Raw genomic sequence first — 19831 nt, 5'->3', positions numbered from 1 at the left:
TGCTGTCAATTTACATATTGGAGCTGATTGGCTGGTGCGTTTATCACCTTGCACTTATCACTGGTTTATCACTTTCTTATGCCTTCTCCAGGTTAAAACATCTGCACCAGAGTTAGCACTGTATGCCATGAACCCTGTACCCACCGCCACCAGGGCACGGCATAGCAGTGCTGGTTGTTGCTCAGGAGGGGGGACCCCATTTACATTTTTGGTGTCCCCACTTTCTGAGGAATGCCAACCCTGGGCTAACTGGTGTGGGGGGTGTCCCCTCACTGAGCGTCACCCCCCCCACCCCCCCCCCCCCCCCCCCCCCCCGACTGGTGCTGGTTTTGGTTAAATAGGGGGAGCACTACATTTTTTTCTTCTTTCTTGGGGGGGTGGGGGGTGCACTGCCGCAATAAGCCAGAGCCTCACCATTCACTGGCCTCACCGCACATCACTGGTGTGATACAGTAGTCCAGTGCATGCACAGTCTACAAATATTAGGGTCTGTGTGTACAGCACACCTTGCACCCATTATATAATCGGCACTACCACTGGGACACTGCCAACTAGAATCACCTCCATCCTTCCCAATCTCACAGCCTCCTGGGGTCTATATAAAATAACTTATTAAAAGCTCTGTGTTTAAGGAAACTGCATCCAAAGCACAAAGTCCTGGTACAAAGGGCAGAGAACCTTTTATCCAGATTTGTGTTTGCTCATTTCATTTATAAACCGGAGCACAGTCATTTGGTTGAAGAGAAGACAAGTTGAGGAACCAGATTAACAGGTCAGTGATATAAATTTGAGAGAGAATATCCCGCACCTGAACTACTGGTGATTAATTTTAGTATTGGGGATTATATGTTAAGTTCTTAATATGAATAACACATGTGCATAGAAACATCGGTGCTACCCACTAATCCAAAAGAATATACAGAAGAAAAGGATTGTGGCAGGGAGCAGTTTGTTGGGTGCACTCTATCCCACTCACAAGTATATGTCTGTGATGTTTATTACATTTCATAAATTTGTTGCTGAATATGTATTTTCAGACATAAATTGCCAATACCCACGTGGAATACTTCCTTTATTCTTATTTCACATGCAGTATTATTATGGCCTAGATATTTGACCATACAAAGCAAAATATTTAAAAACAATATAGAAATAGAAGAACGTGAAGAAAAGAAAATCTTTATTAGACAGATTTCTGTCTTGTGTACAAAATAAAATTATTGTTAAAACCAAATCGTGTGCCGCCTATTATTTCTTATATAATCAATATACTCTTGTGATGAGTAGAAATGTTTATAGCTCCAATTATTTATATATATCTCTTACGAATATTAATATATTATTATCCTTGCCATAAATTTCTGTACATGATACGTAACTGTACCTATATCCGAGTGGATATGGTAGAGGAAGCTCTACCATAATGCGAAATGCGCATTGGTGTAGCCATGCGCCACCAGATCTATGTTAATGTTTCATAGCTCATAATTGACTTGCCCTTTACTGTATACCTATATGCCTTTCAGTGTTTGGAGGAGACTTAGTGATAGGAAGCCTGGTGTTACACACATATATATATATATAAAAAATGTGCTACTCGCTGACATATTGTTATTCTTTGACATTCTGCCATGCTCAATAATACATGCCTATGAGAAGCAGAGTTAGCATATCCCTAGTTCAAGTATTATGCCAAATGATCTAATCTATATCAATCGCTGACTCTTACATATAAGGAAATATTCAGTGAAGATTATTCCCCTGCACTTTGGTATTATAAAAATGATCGTCTCAGGGCATATTATGTACTGAGGATGGGAATATTTATTTTGGAGGGCACCATTTGAGTGTAATAACAAACTTAAAAATGAGTGCATTGTAACATCACTTCTTCATTAAATTATGATATAATCTGTAATCTATCAACTAACGATCTATTACTATTTATTTGAATTAGAGCAGGCACCAGTCCCTGTAGTAATCATCACATCTAGTGTCCACACGGGGGACACACGGTTGTACAATATTGATATTGAAAAATAAGGATAGGTGTCCTGACATATGTATAATTGATACACAGTGCATGGGAAATTATAGAACATTGCGTATAAGAGCATAGGATAAGATATATCTGGAATTAGACTGGAACATCAAACACAATATATATGAACTGATTGGTACATTACTTGGGATGTATTTCCCCTGTTGTTGGATGTTATCAGCAACTACAGTATATCTGTGTAATTTTACACATCTGTGCCCGGCCGTGATATACTTAGGGACACAGATTGAGATAACAAATATCTGGGGCAAAAAATTATAAACAACCACATTTTTAGTATGTGTAATGTCTGCTTAATGTCTGCAGTACAGAAATAAGGGCAGACTGCCAAGAATTCTAATTGAAACTCACATAACAACATTTGTTGCCAATCTCTGTACATAAAGAAATATAAAATTGAAACTATTTGTTGCCAGTAAAATAAAGTGAGTAGACACATTACAAACACCAAGGCTGTGATTGAAATATCAATTCTATATTCACTCCTTCTTTCAATAATTAATTGAGATTAACACGGATTATATTTAGAACCTCATACAATATACCACTCGGATATAGATACAGTTGCGTATCATGTACAGAAATTTGTGGCAAGGATAATAATATATTAATATTCGTAGGAGATATATATATATATATATATATATATATATATATATATATATATATATATATATATAATATTGGAGCTATAAACATTTATACTCATCACAAGAGTATATTGATTATATAAGAAATAATAGGCGGCACACGATTTGGTTTTAACAATAATTTTATTTTGTATACAAGACAGAAATCTGTCTAATAAAGATTTTCTTTTCTTTATGTTTTTCTATTTCTATATTGTTTTTAAATATTTCGCTTTGTATGGTCAAATATTTAGGCCATAATAATACTGCATGTGAAATTAGAATAAAGGAAGTATTCCACGTGGGTATTGGCAATTTATGTCTGAAAATACATATTCAGCAACAAATTTATGAAATGTAATAAACATCACAGACATATACTTGTGAGTGGGATAGAGTGCACCGAAACAAACTGTTCCCTGCCACAATCCTTTTCTTCTGTAGGTCAGTGATATATTTAATTTTACAATTCTTCTAGGTACACTTGCACACAGGTTTTTAAGGAACTCAGCAGGAAGGTTGTTCCAAACATCTTGGAGAACTAACAACAGATCTGTGAATGAAATCCTTCTGTCTCTTCATGTAATCCCAGACAGAATCGATGATGTTGAGGTCAGGGCCATATCATCACTTCCAGGACTCTTTATTCCTCCTTACCTTGAAACTAGTCCTTAATGACATACTGTAGGCTGTATTTTTGAGGTGTTTTCCTGCTGCAGAATAAATGTGGCCGTCCTCATGGGATACTGTTGGAAATGTCTCACTCAAAATGGTTGGTGCATCAGAGGAAACACTTCTGGTAGTTGCTAGAGGAGGTGGCGGCTATTTTGTGAGGGACATTTACAAGACTGGCAGGCATGAACAGCGCAACAGTGCCAGGACGGACCATAGCAGAGGATGGTGGCAGCAACATCCTGTAACGAGCAGGTATTATGGCATAACTCTAAGGTGCATTACTGTGTCGGGCACGCATAAATAAATATGATGCAAGGTGTATTAATATCTGTGTGGCACATAATATGATAATATGGTGCAAGGGGCATTACTGTCTGTGGGTCATAATATGGTGCAAGGGGCATTACTATTTGTGTAGGGCACAATATGGTGCCAGAGCCATTGCTGTGGGGAGCATAATATGGTGCCAGGGAATTATTGTGTGGGGTATATTATATGGTGCCAGGGAATTATTGTGTGGGGCATAATATGGTGCAAGGGACATTACTGTTTGTGAGGGGCATAATATGGTTTAAGTGGCACTATTGTGTCAGTGTAAGGCAGTCTTTTCTTTCAATGCCATGCCCATTGATGCAAGGCCATGCCCCTTTTGAAGAGGTCACACCCCTTTTGGGGCATAAGCAAATATTTTATTTTACAATATCTATGGGGGGGTACATTTTTTAGTGTTTGCACTGAGGCCCCGATTGTCTAGAAGGGCCACATGGAGATCCAGGTAGCACTGTACCCAGACAATATGGCTCCCAGTATGAATAGTAAAAATGCTTCTCCATCTCCTGAATATTTTAAAAATGTATTTTACTGAAAAAAATGTGTGCGTGCTGACGGTGCATGTCAACGGAGTGCGTGGCCTCACTGCAAGGGGCATGACCTCACAGGAAAAGACTATGGGGGTAATTCGGAGTTGATCGCAGCAGCAAATTTGTTAGCAGTTTGGTAAAACCATGTGCACTGCAGGGGAGGCAGATGTAACATGTGCAGAGAGAGTTAGATTTGGGTGGGTTATATTGTTTCTGTGCAGGGTAAATACTGGCTGCTTTATTTTTACACTGCAAATTAGATTTCAGTTTGGACACACCCACCCAAATCTAACTCTCTCTGCACATGTTACATCTGCCCCACCAGCCACACCTCACCCAAATCTAACTCTCTCTGCACATGCCTTCCTACCTCTATGTCTGTCTGTTTTTGCCTAGTTTTGTTCTATTACTGTTGCTCTAATTGTATAGCACAATGGAATATGCTACTCTATATAAGAAACTGTTAATATGAGAAGCTGTTAATAAATGTTATATCTGCCCCCCCCCCCTGCAGTGCACATGGTTTTGCCCAACTGCTAAACATTTTGCTGCTGCGATCAATTCTAAATTACCCCCTCTCACTCACCCTGACATAGTAGCCACTGATCCACCTCTCTCCTACATTGCCATAATAGCCACTGATCCACCTCTCACCTACCCTGCCATGATGACCACTGATCCACCTCTCACTCACCCTGACATAATAGCCACTGATCCACCTCTTTCCTACATTGCCATGATGGCCACTAATCCACCTCTTACCTACCTAGTCACCATGGACACTGATCCCCCTCTCACTTACCCTGCCATGATATCCACTGATCCACCTCTTACCTACCCTTTCACCATGGGCACTGATCCACCTCTCACTTAACCCACCATGATGGCCACCGATGCACCTCTCACCTACCCTGCCACCATGGACACTGATCCACCTCTCACCTACCCTGCCATGATATCCACTGATCCACCTCTTACCTACCCTGCCACCATGGACACTGATCCACCTCTCACTTACCCTGCCACGATATTCACTGATCCACCTCTTACCTACCCTGTCACCATGGACACTGATCCACCTCTCACTTAACCCACCATGATGGCCACCGATGCACCTCTCACCTACCCTTCCACCATGGGCACTAATCCACCTCTCACCTACCCTGCCACCATGGGCACTAATCCACCTCTCACCTACCCTTCCACCATGGGCACTAATCCACCTCTCATCTACCCTGCCACCATGGGCACTAATCCACCTCTCACCCTGCCATGATGGCCACTGATCCACGTATCACATACTTAATTAAGGGAGATGGGAAAAGGGACGTCTTCTGCACTAGTCAAGCAATTACTACAGTAATTATTCATATAAGATCCCCTATTTTGATATTATGGTGTAATTTTAATCTATCAACAATGGGTGCTACCATAGACAATAAGAATAGAGAACAACTGTGTAAAGAAAAGGATTGTCTCTTTGTTGGCGCACTAAAGAGAAAAGTTATGTATTCCAATTAAAATGCCTCACGATGTGAAAAAAGTATAAGACAAAAAAATGAAGTAAATAAAAAAGATAGGTATATCAAAAAATGTTAAAAAATGGTTCACTGTGTATTATTTGTCACAACTGAGGGCCTGAGCTGACGGGAGGCAGCCTCAGTTGTAGGGGCTGAGATGTACCGGAACCTGGGAGGTTGTATCAGACCCCTGGACATGTAAGTAACATGAATAATAACTGCCCGAAGGCGTGACCACGACAACTTGGATAAAAGTCAATGATGTTTATTATGACAACTCCGCAACACAGCAGCAGTAAAAGAAAACGTAAAAGTCAGCAAAGAATAAATACAGTTCCTGGGTACTACAGGATGGCAGGAGCCACAGGGCACTGGTAGTGTGAGATAGTTCTTATGATCTTCTAGATGGAAAGTCCTTACCAGGCCCGACTGTAGCAATGGAGATAACCCAGGATTGTGCCAGCTGGTGTTCCAGGAAAAGCTGGGTTGCTGAAGATAAAACAGCTGCTGTGGATACTGGCTGGAACCAGACTGTTGTTAGCACGGAGTGGATACTGGCTGGAACCAGTTAAATAATAAATGAACTTGGGAGCGATGAAATATGAACTGAAATGTAGAACTTGAGAGCGGAGAAATAATAATACCGGTGGAGAGTGGTAAAGTGTAGAAAGGACACCGGCCCTTTAAGGGAAGCTGTACTCTGCTGGAAGCTGAGCTGGAAGCAGGTAATGTTGTAGCTGGAAACAGATGAATCCACAATGGATTGGAGAGTCAGGCTACACCGCAGGTGGAATGCTGGTGCGGGTCTCTATGGTGGAAGTCTTGAGACAGGAGCTGGAACCTGGAAGACAATCACAGGAGAGAGACAAACAGGAACTAGGTTTGACAACCAAAGCACTGACGCCTTCCTTGCTCAGGCACAGTGTATTTATACCTGCAGCAAGGAAGGGATTGGCTAGGCAATTATGCAGATTATCAATACTGAGAACAGATTGGTGGAAATGATCAACTGACAGAATCCAAGATGGCTGCGCCCATGCAGACACTTGGAGGGAAGTTTGGTTTGTAATCCATGTGGTAATGAAAACAGTAATGGCGGCGCCGGCCACCGGAGACAGGAGGCGCCAGGCTGACAGATGCACATCCAACCACGCGGACACAGCGGAGGCCGCGGCTGACGTAATCGCCACTCAGACACTCTGCATGCAGAAGTACAGGGACGGTGGCGGAGGCCGCGGGAGACGCCATGCCAGGTGTAATATGGCGTTTACTGTGACAGCGTCCCAGAGTGACAGGAGAGGATACAGGAATGTACACATCAGGATAACAGATGGGATCCGGTCCTGGAGCGCTGAGCCAGCCTTAGGAGGCATCTGATGGGTAAGAAATGGCGTCCAGATACCCGGATCGTGACATTATTTAAGTTTCAAATTGTTTTAATGTTTACACCCTGATAATTATTTATAGGACTGTTTTCAATGGTCACTCAGTAATTACTTACATTATTTCTCAGTTACTTGAGATCAATGAAATATGTATCTGCATGGGGCCGTGCCATATGGTGCTAGTGTAATTCCCAATATGACACTAAGAAATGGTACTTACTCTAAGTATATCTATAATGCACCAAGTGTGTCTCTAAATAGTGAGCAGTATGTCTACCATGGAGATGTGATGATTATATAATAGTTTTTCCAGAGATATTCTGAGATTGATATATGAAGCAATGCCCACACTATGTTTATTGTGCAGACAAGTTGTATCAGTTTTATCGTAATAGGTCATAGAAACATAGAATTTGACGGCAGATAAGAACCACTTGGCCCATCTAGTCTAGTCGAGTCTATTATATAGGTCTGACCAATGTAAATACTCTAATAGAGAAACACTTATTCCACAACATCTGCTGACTGCAGTACAGGATACTGCACTATGTGTAGATTGCAGACATTGGTTGTAATATACAGTCTCTGGAGATTAAGTCATTAAATAGTGGTAAAAAGCTTATCCGGCTTTATGCATCACCACAATCCTTGACTATTTATTATTTTTTCTCAATATTGATTAAATTGCCACTGTCATTTTATAATGATATTCCCCAATAATCTGCTGACTGTAGTATTGGGCGTTATAATGAATTTATCTCTGGCTGTAACATAACTATTACCCTTCTCCTGGTTATAGTGACTGTTCACTATTATTCAGAGTAAATGACTTTAATTTCCTGATCAATGTCAAAAGTTGTATCTGCAGCTCCAAAACACACGTTTATTTCAGGCTGATACGTGTTTCTAGTGTTGGTAGGCAAAACTGTAACAGGATATCTTGAACAATGTTGCTATTTGTTTCTCAGCCTGTACTTCATATACTTTTAGCTGTTATAGCTCATCAGAGTTAATAGACATCGCTCCCAGTGTTGCCTTTTCTACTACTATCCTACTATTCTCATTTATATGATTACTGAAATATAAATAATCCAATGCTAAGGATAGTCTGATATACGTTGTCATTGACAGCAGTACCAAGCAGAAAGTACCTGTATGTCTGACCAGTGAGGTTGTTGCTGTGTAGCTAATTAATCAGCGTTAATCCATTGCCAGTGTCATATCATTGATCATGAAGCTTATTTTATTAGTTAACATATATGTTCTTAGAGTTAAGATTACATGGTAATATTTATGTGTGAAATTTTCGATTGCTGTCGCACAGATAATACCACTGATCAGACTTTATTTAACACACGCTACCTGTAGCATCATGGAGTAAATGTCACTGATCTGACTTAGTTTAACACATGCTGCTAGTGGATACGTCTTCCATATACATCCTATATCTATGAATGTTCTAATAACCCCAATAATTGGAATACTTATTATAGGTCTTTGTACAGGGTGTTACATAAACATTTCTGAATTGTAACAATGGTAGCTTCGCGGAGTATATGCAGCTGATCTAACTTAGCTTAACACATGTTGCCTGTAGCTCCATCTTCCATATACACCCTATATCTATGAATGCTCTAAAAACACCAATGTTTGAATTGCATATTATGGGTTTTGGCACAGGTTGTAACAAAAACACTTTTAAATTACAACATTTAACTATGATTTGACAGTGAATGAGCGGGCATGCTAGCACAGCTCTGAAACGCCCACATGCACTTTTCACATCCGCTTTGTCAAGCCAACATGACAAAGTGAACGAGCGGGCATGCTAGCACAACTCTGAAACGCCTACATACACGTTTCACATACACTTTGTCAAGATGACATGACAAAGTGGATATGAAACGTGCACATAGATGTTTCAGAGCTGTGCTAGCATGCCCGCTCGTTCACTGTGAAATCATAGTTAAATGTTGTAATTTAGAAATGTTTATGTAACATCCTGTTCAAAGACCCATAATAAGTATTCCAATTATTGGAGGTATTAGAACATTCATAGATATAGGATGTAAATGGAAGACGTATCCACTAGCAGCATGTGTTAAGCTAAGTCAGATCAGTGGCATTTACTCCATGATGCTACAGGTAGCATGTGTTAAATAAAGTCTGATCAGTGGTATTATCTTCACGACAGCAATCAAAAATTTCACACATAAACATTACCATGTAATCTTAACTTTAAGAACATATCTGTTAAAAAACTAATAAATTAAGCTTCATGATCAATGATATGACACTGGCAATGGATTATTGCTGATGAATTAGCTACACAGCAACAACCTCACTGGTCAGACATACAGGTACTTTCTGCTTCTCTGCTGTCAATGATAATGTATATCAGACTATCCTTAGCATTGGATTATTTATATTTCAGTAATCATATAAATGAGAATAGTAGGATAGTAGTAGAAAAGGCAACACTGTGAGCGATGTCTATTAACTCTGATGAGCTATAACAGCTAAAAGTATATGAAGTACAGGCTGAGAAACAAATAGCAACATTGTTCAAAATATCCTGTTACAGTTTTGCCTACCAACACTAGAAACACGTATCAGCTGAAATAAACGTGTGTTTTGGAGCTGCAGATACAACTTTTGACATTGATCAGGAAATTAATGTCATTTACTCTGAATAATAGTGAACAGTCACTATAACCAGGAGAAGGGTAATAGTTATGTTACAGCCAGAGATAAATTCATTATAACGCCCAATACTACAGTCAGCAGATTATTGGGGAATATCATTATAAAATGACAGTGGCAATTTAATCAATATTGAGAAAAAATAATAAATAGTCAAGGATTGTGGTGATGCATAAAGCCGGATAAGCTTTTAACCACTATTTGATGACTTAATCTCCAGAGACTGTATATTACAACCAATGTCTGCAATCTACTCATAGTGCAGTGTCATTTACTACAGTCAGCAGATCTTGTGGAATAAGTGTTTCTGTATCAGAGTATTTACATTGCTCAGACCTATATAATAGACTCAACCTATTACGATAAAACTGATACAACTTGTCTGCACAATAGACATAGGCCAGTATTTACTAAAAATCCGAGTTTGGTCGATTTGTGTTTTTTTTTTCTAAGTCCCAATCCGGGAATTTACTAAGCACCAATCTCGGCAGTGTCTGGTCTATTCGTAATGGTTTGAATGACAACGTCCCGAAATACGAATGAATAGACCATCGGTCAAATGCGGCTGTTATTTCATAGAATACGGCCATTCACTATTCATTCGTATTTGGGTGTTAGTTTCTGAGTGCTCAAGTGCGGGTCTGTTTTTTTTTGAATCGTTAAAAAAAGCAGCAAAAAAATAGACCTGCTTTTTCCAGTCGAGTTTGGATAACCATGCACGGATCAGTGAGATCTGTGCATGGTTATCTATGGGAAAGGGTCTGTTTAGTTTAAAATCAGAAGAAAAAAAATTGTGTGGGGTCCCCCCTCCTAATCATAACCAGCCTCGGGCTCTTTGAGCCGATCCTGGTTGAAAAAATATGGGGGAAAAAATGACAGGGGTTCCCCCATATTTAATCAACCAGCACCGGGCTCTGCGCCTGGTCCTGGTTCCAAAAATACAGGGGACAAAAAGCGTAGGGGTCCCCCGTATTTCTGAAACCAGCACCGGGCTCCACTAGCTGGGGAGATAATGCCACAGCCGGGGGACACTTTGATATCGGTCCATGCGGCCGTGCCATTAAAACCCCAACTAGTCACCCCTGGCTGGGGTACCCTGGAGGAGTGGGGACCCCTTCAATCAAGGGGTCCCCTTCTCCAGCCACCCAAGGGCCAGGGGTGAAGCCCGAGGCTGTCCCCCCCCATCCAAGGGCGGCGGATGGGGGGCTGATAGCCTTTTTGAAAAAATGTGAATATTGTTTTTAGTAGCAGTACTACAAGTCCCAGCAAGCCTCCCCTGCGAGCTGGTACTTGGAGAACTACAAGTACCAACTTGCGGTGGAAAACCGGGCCCGCTGGCACCTGTAGTACTACTACTAAAAAAATACCCCAATAAAAACAGGAGACACACACCTTGAAAGTATAAGTTTATTACATACATGCATACCTCCAAACATACATACTTACCTATGTTCACACGAGGGTCGGTCCTCTTCTCCATGTAGAATCCATGGGGTACCTGTGGAAAAAATTATACTCACATAATCCAGTGTAGATCGGTCCTCTTCTGTTCTCTGTAAAATCCACGTACTTGTCAAAAAAATAAAACGCAAACCCGACCACGCACTGAAAGGGGCCCCATGTTTTCACATGGGACCCCTTTCATCGACTGCCAGGACCCCCCCTGACTCCTGTCTAAGAGGGTTCCTTCAGCCAATCAGGGAGCGCCACGTCGTGGCACCCTCCTGATTGGCTGTGTGCTCCTGTAGTGTCTGTCAGGCAGCACACAGCAGTGATACAATGTAGCGCCTATGCGCTTCATTGTAACCAATGGTGGGAACTTTGTGGTCAGCGGTGAGGTTACTTTCGGTCAACCGTTGACCACAAAGTTCCCACCATTGGTTACAATGGAGCGCATAGGCGCTACATTGTATAACTGCCGTGTGCTGCCTGACAGACACTACAGGAGCACACAGCCAATCAGGAGGGTGCCACGACGTGGCGCTCCCTGATTGGCTGAAGGAACCCTCTTAGACAGGAGTCAGGGGGGGGGGGGGTCCTGGCAGTCGGGGAAAGGGGTCCCATGTGAAAACATGGGGCCCTTTCAGTGCGTGGTCGGGTTTGCGTTTTATTTTTTTGACAAGTACGTGGTTTATACAGAGAACAGAAGAGGACCGATCTACACTGGATTATGTGAGTATAATTTTTTCCACAGGTACCCAAGGATTCTACATGGAGAAGAGGACCGACCCTCGTGTGAACATAGGTAAGTATGTATGTTTGGAGGTGTGCATGTATGTAATAAACTTATACTTTCAAGGTGTGTGTCTCCTGTTTTTATTGGGGTATTTTTTTAGTAGTAGTACTACAGGTGCCAGCGGGCCCGGTTTTCCACCGCATGCTGGCACTTGTGGTTCTCCAAGTACCAGCTTGCGGGGGAGGCTTTCTGGGACTTGTAGTACTACTACTAAAAACAATATTCACATTTTTTCAAAAAGGCTATCAGCCCCCCATCCACCGCCCTTGGATGGGGGGGACAGCCTCGGGCTTCACCCCTGGCCCTTGGGTGGCTGGAGGGGGGGACTCCTTGATTGAAGGGGTCCCCACTCCTCCAGGGTACCCGGCCAGGGGTGACTAGTTGGGGTTTTAATGGCACGGCCGCAGGGACCGATATCAAAGTGTCCCCCGGCTGTGGCATTATCTCCCCAGCTAGTGGAGCCCGGTGCTGGTTTCAGAAATACGGGGGACCCCTACACTTTTTGTCCCCCGTATTTTTGGAACCAGGACCAGAGCCCGGTGCTGGTTGATTAAATATGGGGGAACCCCTTTCATTTTTTCCCCATATTTTTTCAACCAGGATCGGCTCAAAGAGCCCGAGGCTGGTTATGATTAGGAGGGGGGACCCCACGCAATTTTTTCCAGGATTTTAAAGACTTTAATGAACTTTTTAAGGTACACAATGAAGCCCTGCACGGATCTCACAGATCCGGCCGGGTTTCCTTGTGTTTTTTCAGGCAGTGTTTTACTCATCACTCCCGTAAAACACTGCCTGATATTACGAATCACATCGACATCGGAAAAAACGATTGTGCAAAACTCGGCAGCTTAGTGAATGACCGTATCAGGATTCAAAAAGTTGCAGTAAAATGCACCCGATACCATTCGAGTTCAAACACCCTTCAAAACGAACAAAACACGAATATTAGTAAATAAACCCCATAGTGTGGACATTGCTTCATATATCAATCTCACAATGGGGGTAATTCCAAGTTGATCGCAGCAGGATTTTTGTTAGCAATTGGGCAAAACCATGTGCACTGCAGGGGAGGCAGATATAACATGTGCAGAGAGAGTGAGATTTGGGTGTGGTGTGTTCAATCTGCAATCTAATTTGCAGTGTAAAAATAAAGCAGCCAGTATTTACCCTGCACAGAAACAAAATAACCCACCCAAATCTAACTCTTTCTGCACATGTTATATCTGCTTCCCCTGCAGTGCACATGGTTTTGCCCAATTGCTAAAAAAAATCCTGCTGCGATCAACTTGGAATTACCCCCAATATCTCTGGAAAACTATTATATAATCGTCACATCTCCATGGTAGACATACTGCTCACTATTTAGCGACACACTTGGTGCATTATATATATACTGAGAGTAAGTACCATTTCTTAGTGTCATATTGGGAATTATACTAGCACCATATAGCACGGCTCCGTGTAGATACATATTTCATTGATCTCAGGTAACTGAGAAATAATGTAAGTAATTACTGAGTGACCATTGAAAACAGTCCTATAAATAATTATCAGGGTGTAAACATAATAAAATGATTTGAAACTTAAATAATACACAGTGAGCCATTTAACAATTTTTGATATATATATATTTTTATTTACTTCATTTTTTTGGTCTTATATTTTTTCACATTGTGAGGCATTTTAATTGGAATATTAAAAGTTACATTTTAGATACATAATTTTTCTCTATAGTGCGCCAACAAAGAGACAATCCTTTTCTTTACACAGTTGTTCTCCACCATCCACGTACCCTGCCACCATGGGCACCTATCCGCATGTCACCTATCCTGTCACCAAGGGCACTAATCCACCTCTCACTTACCCTGCCATGATGGTCACTGATCCACCTATCATATACCCTGTCACCATGGCCACCTATCCACATGTCACCTATCCTGTCACCAAGGGCACTAATCCACCTCTCACTTACCCTGCCATGATGGCCACTGATCCACCTGATCTCCTATCTACAGGTCCCAGAAAACTTTTCAGCATTGTACCAGCCCCATGCCATGCTCACCTTCCAGCCTGCCGAGCTGTTGCTCTTGTCCTTGAAGTAGGGGACACTCTTGACCATTCAGTCGTAGATCTGGGGATGGCCAGCCACTTCTCCTGGGAGTTCTCTATGGCTTGGCCAAGCAGGTCAGCATAGAACAGGTTGCCCCAGGCATTATGGAGGAAACAGCTGTACTTGCAAGGCTTCTGGGATCCCAGGGGGATGGGGAAAAGGCAGGGGACAGGGCAACTGATACTGGAAGTTCCCACACACTTCCAGCACCTCTGCCAGCTCATAGTCCTCGGTCTCCTCCTGCAAGTCTACATTGCCCTTGGTGGGCTCCGGCTGCAGCAAGGGAGCTGGGCACAAGTTAGCCAAATTGCTTGGGTTAATCTCTGGCCAAGGCAGGGGTCCCCCTTATGGTGGCATGCAATTTCACGGCTCACCCGCCACTAGAAACGGCCCAGACTATACTTCTTCTTGATGGCAGCCCTTCCCCCCTTGTATAATGTCTTATGACGAGGGTGACAGAGAGCCCTAAACCAGGTATTGCTTCTTACAGCCACCATTAGATATCATCAATATCATTAATGTGAGCCAAATGTCTCCAGGAACATGAGGTGATGTCAGCAATTCCACGTTCTCTGCTCTGACATCATCACTCTGTACCTGAAATTTGGACAGAGGAACCAGGAATCATAATCATTTGCATTATGAAACGCAGGTGGCCGAGTTGTCTAACTCCTACTTTCCCAGCCACCCAATACGTCCCCACAGACTCCTGAAAGAGCGGCCAGGACACTTCCTAGTGGAATGGGTGGGATGGGGCCATGATGAAGTGATAATTGCATCACTGTAGCCTCATCCTTCTGCCTGACACTGTGATAGGCTGCAGGGGCTGTAAAGGGGCCTTCATGATGCATTCTGAACTCCTGGAAGGCTGTAATTTTATTCACCTATAGATCTGCAGAACACTTCATCCCCTGCCAAGCACTGTGCTTTAGTCTGCAGATTGTGACATCACTAGGGATCTGCAGAACATTGCTCTACTCCACCTAACCACTGACAGATAGACTGGGATACAGTTTTGGAAGATTATTCCATTACTGTTTCTCTCAAAGTCAGAGAGGTGTCGCTGTTCCTCAATGCCGGCTACAGGCAAAGTAAAGGTAACGCCAAGATAGCGTTACCTTGTGGTGAACAATCAAGTCTTCTCACCACTGGATGAATAGACATCTCCACAGAGTCTGTGATGATGATGGTAATGTGACTGGGATCTGTGGGAAAGGAGGATGATCCCATTGTCACTGTAGGAACAGCTACTGTAGGGAATAGTGGCAGAGGAGCGGTAGGTCATGTACAGTACTAATGTGACACCCACCAGAGCTTCTAAAGACATTTATTCAGGAACGATTTTGGTCATCTAACGATCCTTAGCCAAGAAACAGCACCAAGTGAATTATATACATTCACCACCTGTAAAGGAATTATTAAACCGTATTGCTAGCAATAGTTTACCTGCATGCTAAAACTAAGGGAGAGAATTTAAGGTAGAGATCCATCCTGATGCAGACAGTGTTACATGTCCTTTATTCATTTGCTGTATAAAGTGCTATGGAAAAGGGTAATGCACATTAAATGTTACTTATGATTCACTGACTAGTCACAATACCCGAGTCATCTTTAATAGAAGGCGGTTACATTACTCAGCAAGGTTTGTACTATGAACCCTTTCTGCAGGCGTTTCAGGTAGATGAGAGAAAATGACTATTTTTTGCAAGTTCCCAGCACAATAAAATTGCACCTTTGTTTAGTGTATATTACTGCTGTATGATTGTGTAACTCTGTGTATACACCAGAACACTGTTATCTTACAATGAACTTTACTCTTCTGTGAACATTTGGTGAGTTATTTCATCCAATAAATGGAAATCACGTTCACAATTCTTGTCGTTCATTCTCTGCTATTGGACTCTTCCCCTCACCTCCAACTTACCCCATGGAACCTGAGTATTATTATTACATTTTATTTATAAGGCGCCACAAGTGTTTCGCAGCGCTGTACAAAGGACAGTACAGGGAGACAGAACTTAGCATTACAGGAGATAAATAACAGAAATAGAGTACAGGTAACAAAGAGCACCACACATTCTCATACATAATACAGCTAAGATGTAAGTAGTGAGGGAGTGATCAGCGTACTACTTGGGGCTGGCGGCAGAGCCGGCCCTAACCAATATGATGCCCTAGGCAAGATTTTGGCTGGTGCCCCCTAGCACCACCGCTGGTTCCGTCTCTGACCTTGTACCCCCTATATTTTAAATAGGAAAAGTTCACACATTTGGCGCACAGCCCAAAAAGGGGTGTGTTTTGCTGGCAAGAGGCATGGCCACACAATAACTCCAATTCCAATTACGCCACACAGTACTGCAACTTTATTCACATATGATCATGCGATAGTGTCCATAATTCATATTACATCCCACAGTAGTATCACTTTACCTTATAAATGTTACTCCTCACAGTAGAGCCCCTTATTCACATTACATCACACTGAATTGCTCCTTATTTACATTACACCACACCATATTGCTTTTTATTCACATTAGACGACACAGTAGTGCCCTTTCTATACGCAACGTCACATAGTAGAGCACCTTATACACGTAATGTCACACATTAGTAATGCATTTACACACATTCCACACAGTAATGCCCCTTACACATATGACATACATTATTAATATCCTTATAAACATAATGCGCCTTACACATTATGCCAACCTTTATTAATGCCCTTTTACACATAAAGAGGCAGATGTATTAACCTGGAGAAGGCATAAGGAAGTCATAAACCAGTGATAAATGCATGGTGATAAACACACCAGCCAATCAGCTCCCATATGTAAATTAACAGTTAGGAGCTGATTGGCTGGTGCATTATCACCTTGCACTTAACACTGCTTTATCACTGGTTTATCACTTCCTTATGCCTTCTCCAGGTTAATACATCTGCCCCAATGTCCCTTACACATATGCCGCACATTATTAATGCCCTTATACACATAATGACACACATAGTGCCCCCTACACATTTGCTGCACATTATTAGTGCCCCTATACACATAATGACACACATACAGTAGTACCCTGTTACACATATGCCGCACATTATTAATGCCCTTATACACATAATGACACACATAGTGCCCCTTACACATATGTTGCACATTATTAATGCATTTTTACATGACACACATAATGCTCCTTACACATATTCCGAACACTACTGCCCAACCAACCAACTCACATGCACGCAGCACTCACACTGCCTCTGCTTGGATACAGATGTGTCCTCATAAATATTGCCTCAATGCTAACATAGGGCACCTTTTTTTATGAAAATGCATCTTATTTGCATTGCTATATGGCTAGGATACACAAGCAGCTTCTGCTGATTAAAATGATATGCGGCATGCCTATATTCTGTGTGAGACTGTGGCTGTATCTGCATATGAAATGATACACAGAATATAGCCATGCCACATATCATTTTAATCAGCAGAAGCTGCTGATGCCCCTAGGCATATCAAATGCCCTAGGCAATTGTCTAGTTTGCCTATGCCTATGGCCGGCTCTGGCTGGCGGCCATAGATAGAGAGGAGCCTTTACCAGCAGGAGAAAAAGCAGGTAAAGATGGTTGCTGAGTGAAATATGTCGAGAAGAGGGCTTAGACAACAAGAGGAAAGAGGGCCCTGCTCTGAAGAGCTAACAATCTAGTGAGAGGGGCGACAGACTAATGACATGAGGTGCAAGCAAGCAGGAGGAGCCTGATGGCGGTATGCAAGCAAAGCAGAGATGTTCACGGCATGAGGCAGGGGGATGGAGGAGCAGCATAAGGACTAGGTTATGCATTGGAAGGGTACGCTTTGATGAATAGGTGGGTTTTCAGTGCCCGTTTGAAGCTTTGCAAGGTCGGGAGAGTCTAATGGAGCGGGGGAGCGCGTTCCACTGAAGTGGTGCAGCACGGGCAAAATCCTGAACTCGTGCATGGGGAAGCAGTGACCAGGGCAGAGTAGAACAGCGAGTTGTCCAAGCCGTGAAGAGGGAGTGGATTTCTGCTGATACTTATTCCGAAGTGTCACACTAATGAAAACCAATGATTATTGCCTTACTGACCTCTCCATCATCTATAATGCCAGGTACGAGACAACAACACAACGCATTCCCCTCCTCCTGACAGGACCATGATCATCTTCCCAGCGCTGTCCCTGGCGGCCTCCTTCCTCCTCTCACTCCTCTTCTTCCTCTCTATCTGGAGAAAGCAGAAGAAATACCAGTTCCTACCCCCAGGACCGGCTCCGCTCCCTCTTCTGGGGACCCCCAATTATGTTGGACTCCATAATGCCTGCAAATACTATCCAGAGGTACGTAGCACAGAACACTACAGGTGCGTCTAGTACAGGAATATTTTATATAAATGTGATACAGGTTGAGTATCCCATATCCAAATATTCCGAAATACGGAATATTCCGAAATACGGACTTTTTTGAGTGAGAGTGAGATAGTGAAACCTTTGTTTTCTGATGGCTCAATGTACACAAACGTTGTTTAATACACAAAGTTATTACAAATATTGTATTAAATGTCCTTCAGGCTGTGTGTATAAGGTGTATATGAAACATAAATGAATTGTGTGAATGTACACACACTTTGTTTAATGCACAAAGTTATAAAAAATATTGGCTAAAATTACCTTCAGGCTGTGTGTATATGGTGTATATGAAACATAAATGCATTCTGTGCTTAGATTTAGGTCCCATCACCATGATATCTTATTATGGTAGGCAATTATTCCAAAATACGGAAAAATCCCATATCCAAAATACCTCTGGTCCCAAGCATTTTGGATAAAGGATACTCAACCTGTAGTAATAAATAATGTTCTTGTGTCATAGAACCTAATACAGGCCTGTCAGGAATCGGCGTTCAGCAGTGTCTCACTTACCAGCGTACTGGCCTCCGGAGGTCATGGCCCCAGTCGTGGCTGCATGAATGCGCTGACCGCGAGTGTCATCTTCAGTGTCGCTAAGTGCCCCTGAGCTGTATTCCGTGTGTGCCGGCATCCAGCCTGTATGAACGCCGCCTTGACACCCACACTCAGCTGATCCGGACAAAGGGTATAAGTTCCAGTCCGTGGCTCAGTCACATCACCTCGGACAATGAGTCACATTCGGTGTGTCAAGTTCTCCTGGTTCCCGTGTTCCTGTCTCCAGTGGTTCCCCATGGTTACTCTCATTGTTTCATCTTCCAGTCTTCATGCCTCCTGCCTGCTTCAGACTCCAGCCACAGCCTGCTACAGCTCATCTGCAGTAATAGACTCTCCTCAGGTGTTTATCCATTGCCTAACCTGTGCACCTAATTACCAGCATTCCAATCTGTGCATTCAGTGTTTAACAAGCTTGCTGCGTTAGGACTGTCTCCTGCCTGGGCCTTGCTTGGCTATAACAACTTGAGTAATACAGAGACTGTGTGCTTTTCTAATAATACCGGAGTTCTGTCTGCTTCAGTTATAATTCACAAAACCGTTTGCATCCAGTTATCAAGTCATCTTCATTTGTGTTTCCAGTGACTTTATATTTCTTGAAACCATTTGCATCCAGTTATCAAGTTATCGTCAATTCTCATTTGTGCTGCCAGTGACTTTTGAATAATTATTATC

At 42.4% G+C, this 19831-nt stretch overlaps 1 protein-coding gene across 1 annotated transcript in view; it reads left to right on the top strand.

The window, feature by feature from the left end:
* The first annotated feature begins 666 nt into the window (after positions 1 to 666).
* The window catches only part of LOC134927084 (cytochrome P450 2C20-like), a 178091-nt gene continuing 158926 nt past the window's right edge, over positions 667 to 19831 (top strand). The window contains exons 1-2 of the mRNA XM_063921082.1: positions 667 to 772; positions 18311 to 18535. Of these exons, the coding sequence (XP_063777152.1) occupies positions 18356 to 18535 (180 nt within the window). The 5' untranslated portion in view covers positions 667 to 772; positions 18311 to 18355. The remainder of the gene's footprint in view (positions 773 to 18310; positions 18536 to 19831) is intronic.

This window comes from Pseudophryne corroboree, chromosome 5 (genome assembly GCF_028390025.1).
Source record: "Pseudophryne corroboree isolate aPseCor3 chromosome 5, aPseCor3.hap2, whole genome shotgun sequence".
Classification (NCBI taxonomy): domain Eukaryota; kingdom Metazoa; phylum Chordata; class Amphibia; order Anura; family Myobatrachidae; genus Pseudophryne; species Pseudophryne corroboree.
Note: the sequence above shows the minus strand (reverse complement) of the source record. Positions and strands in the feature narration are given on the sequence as shown.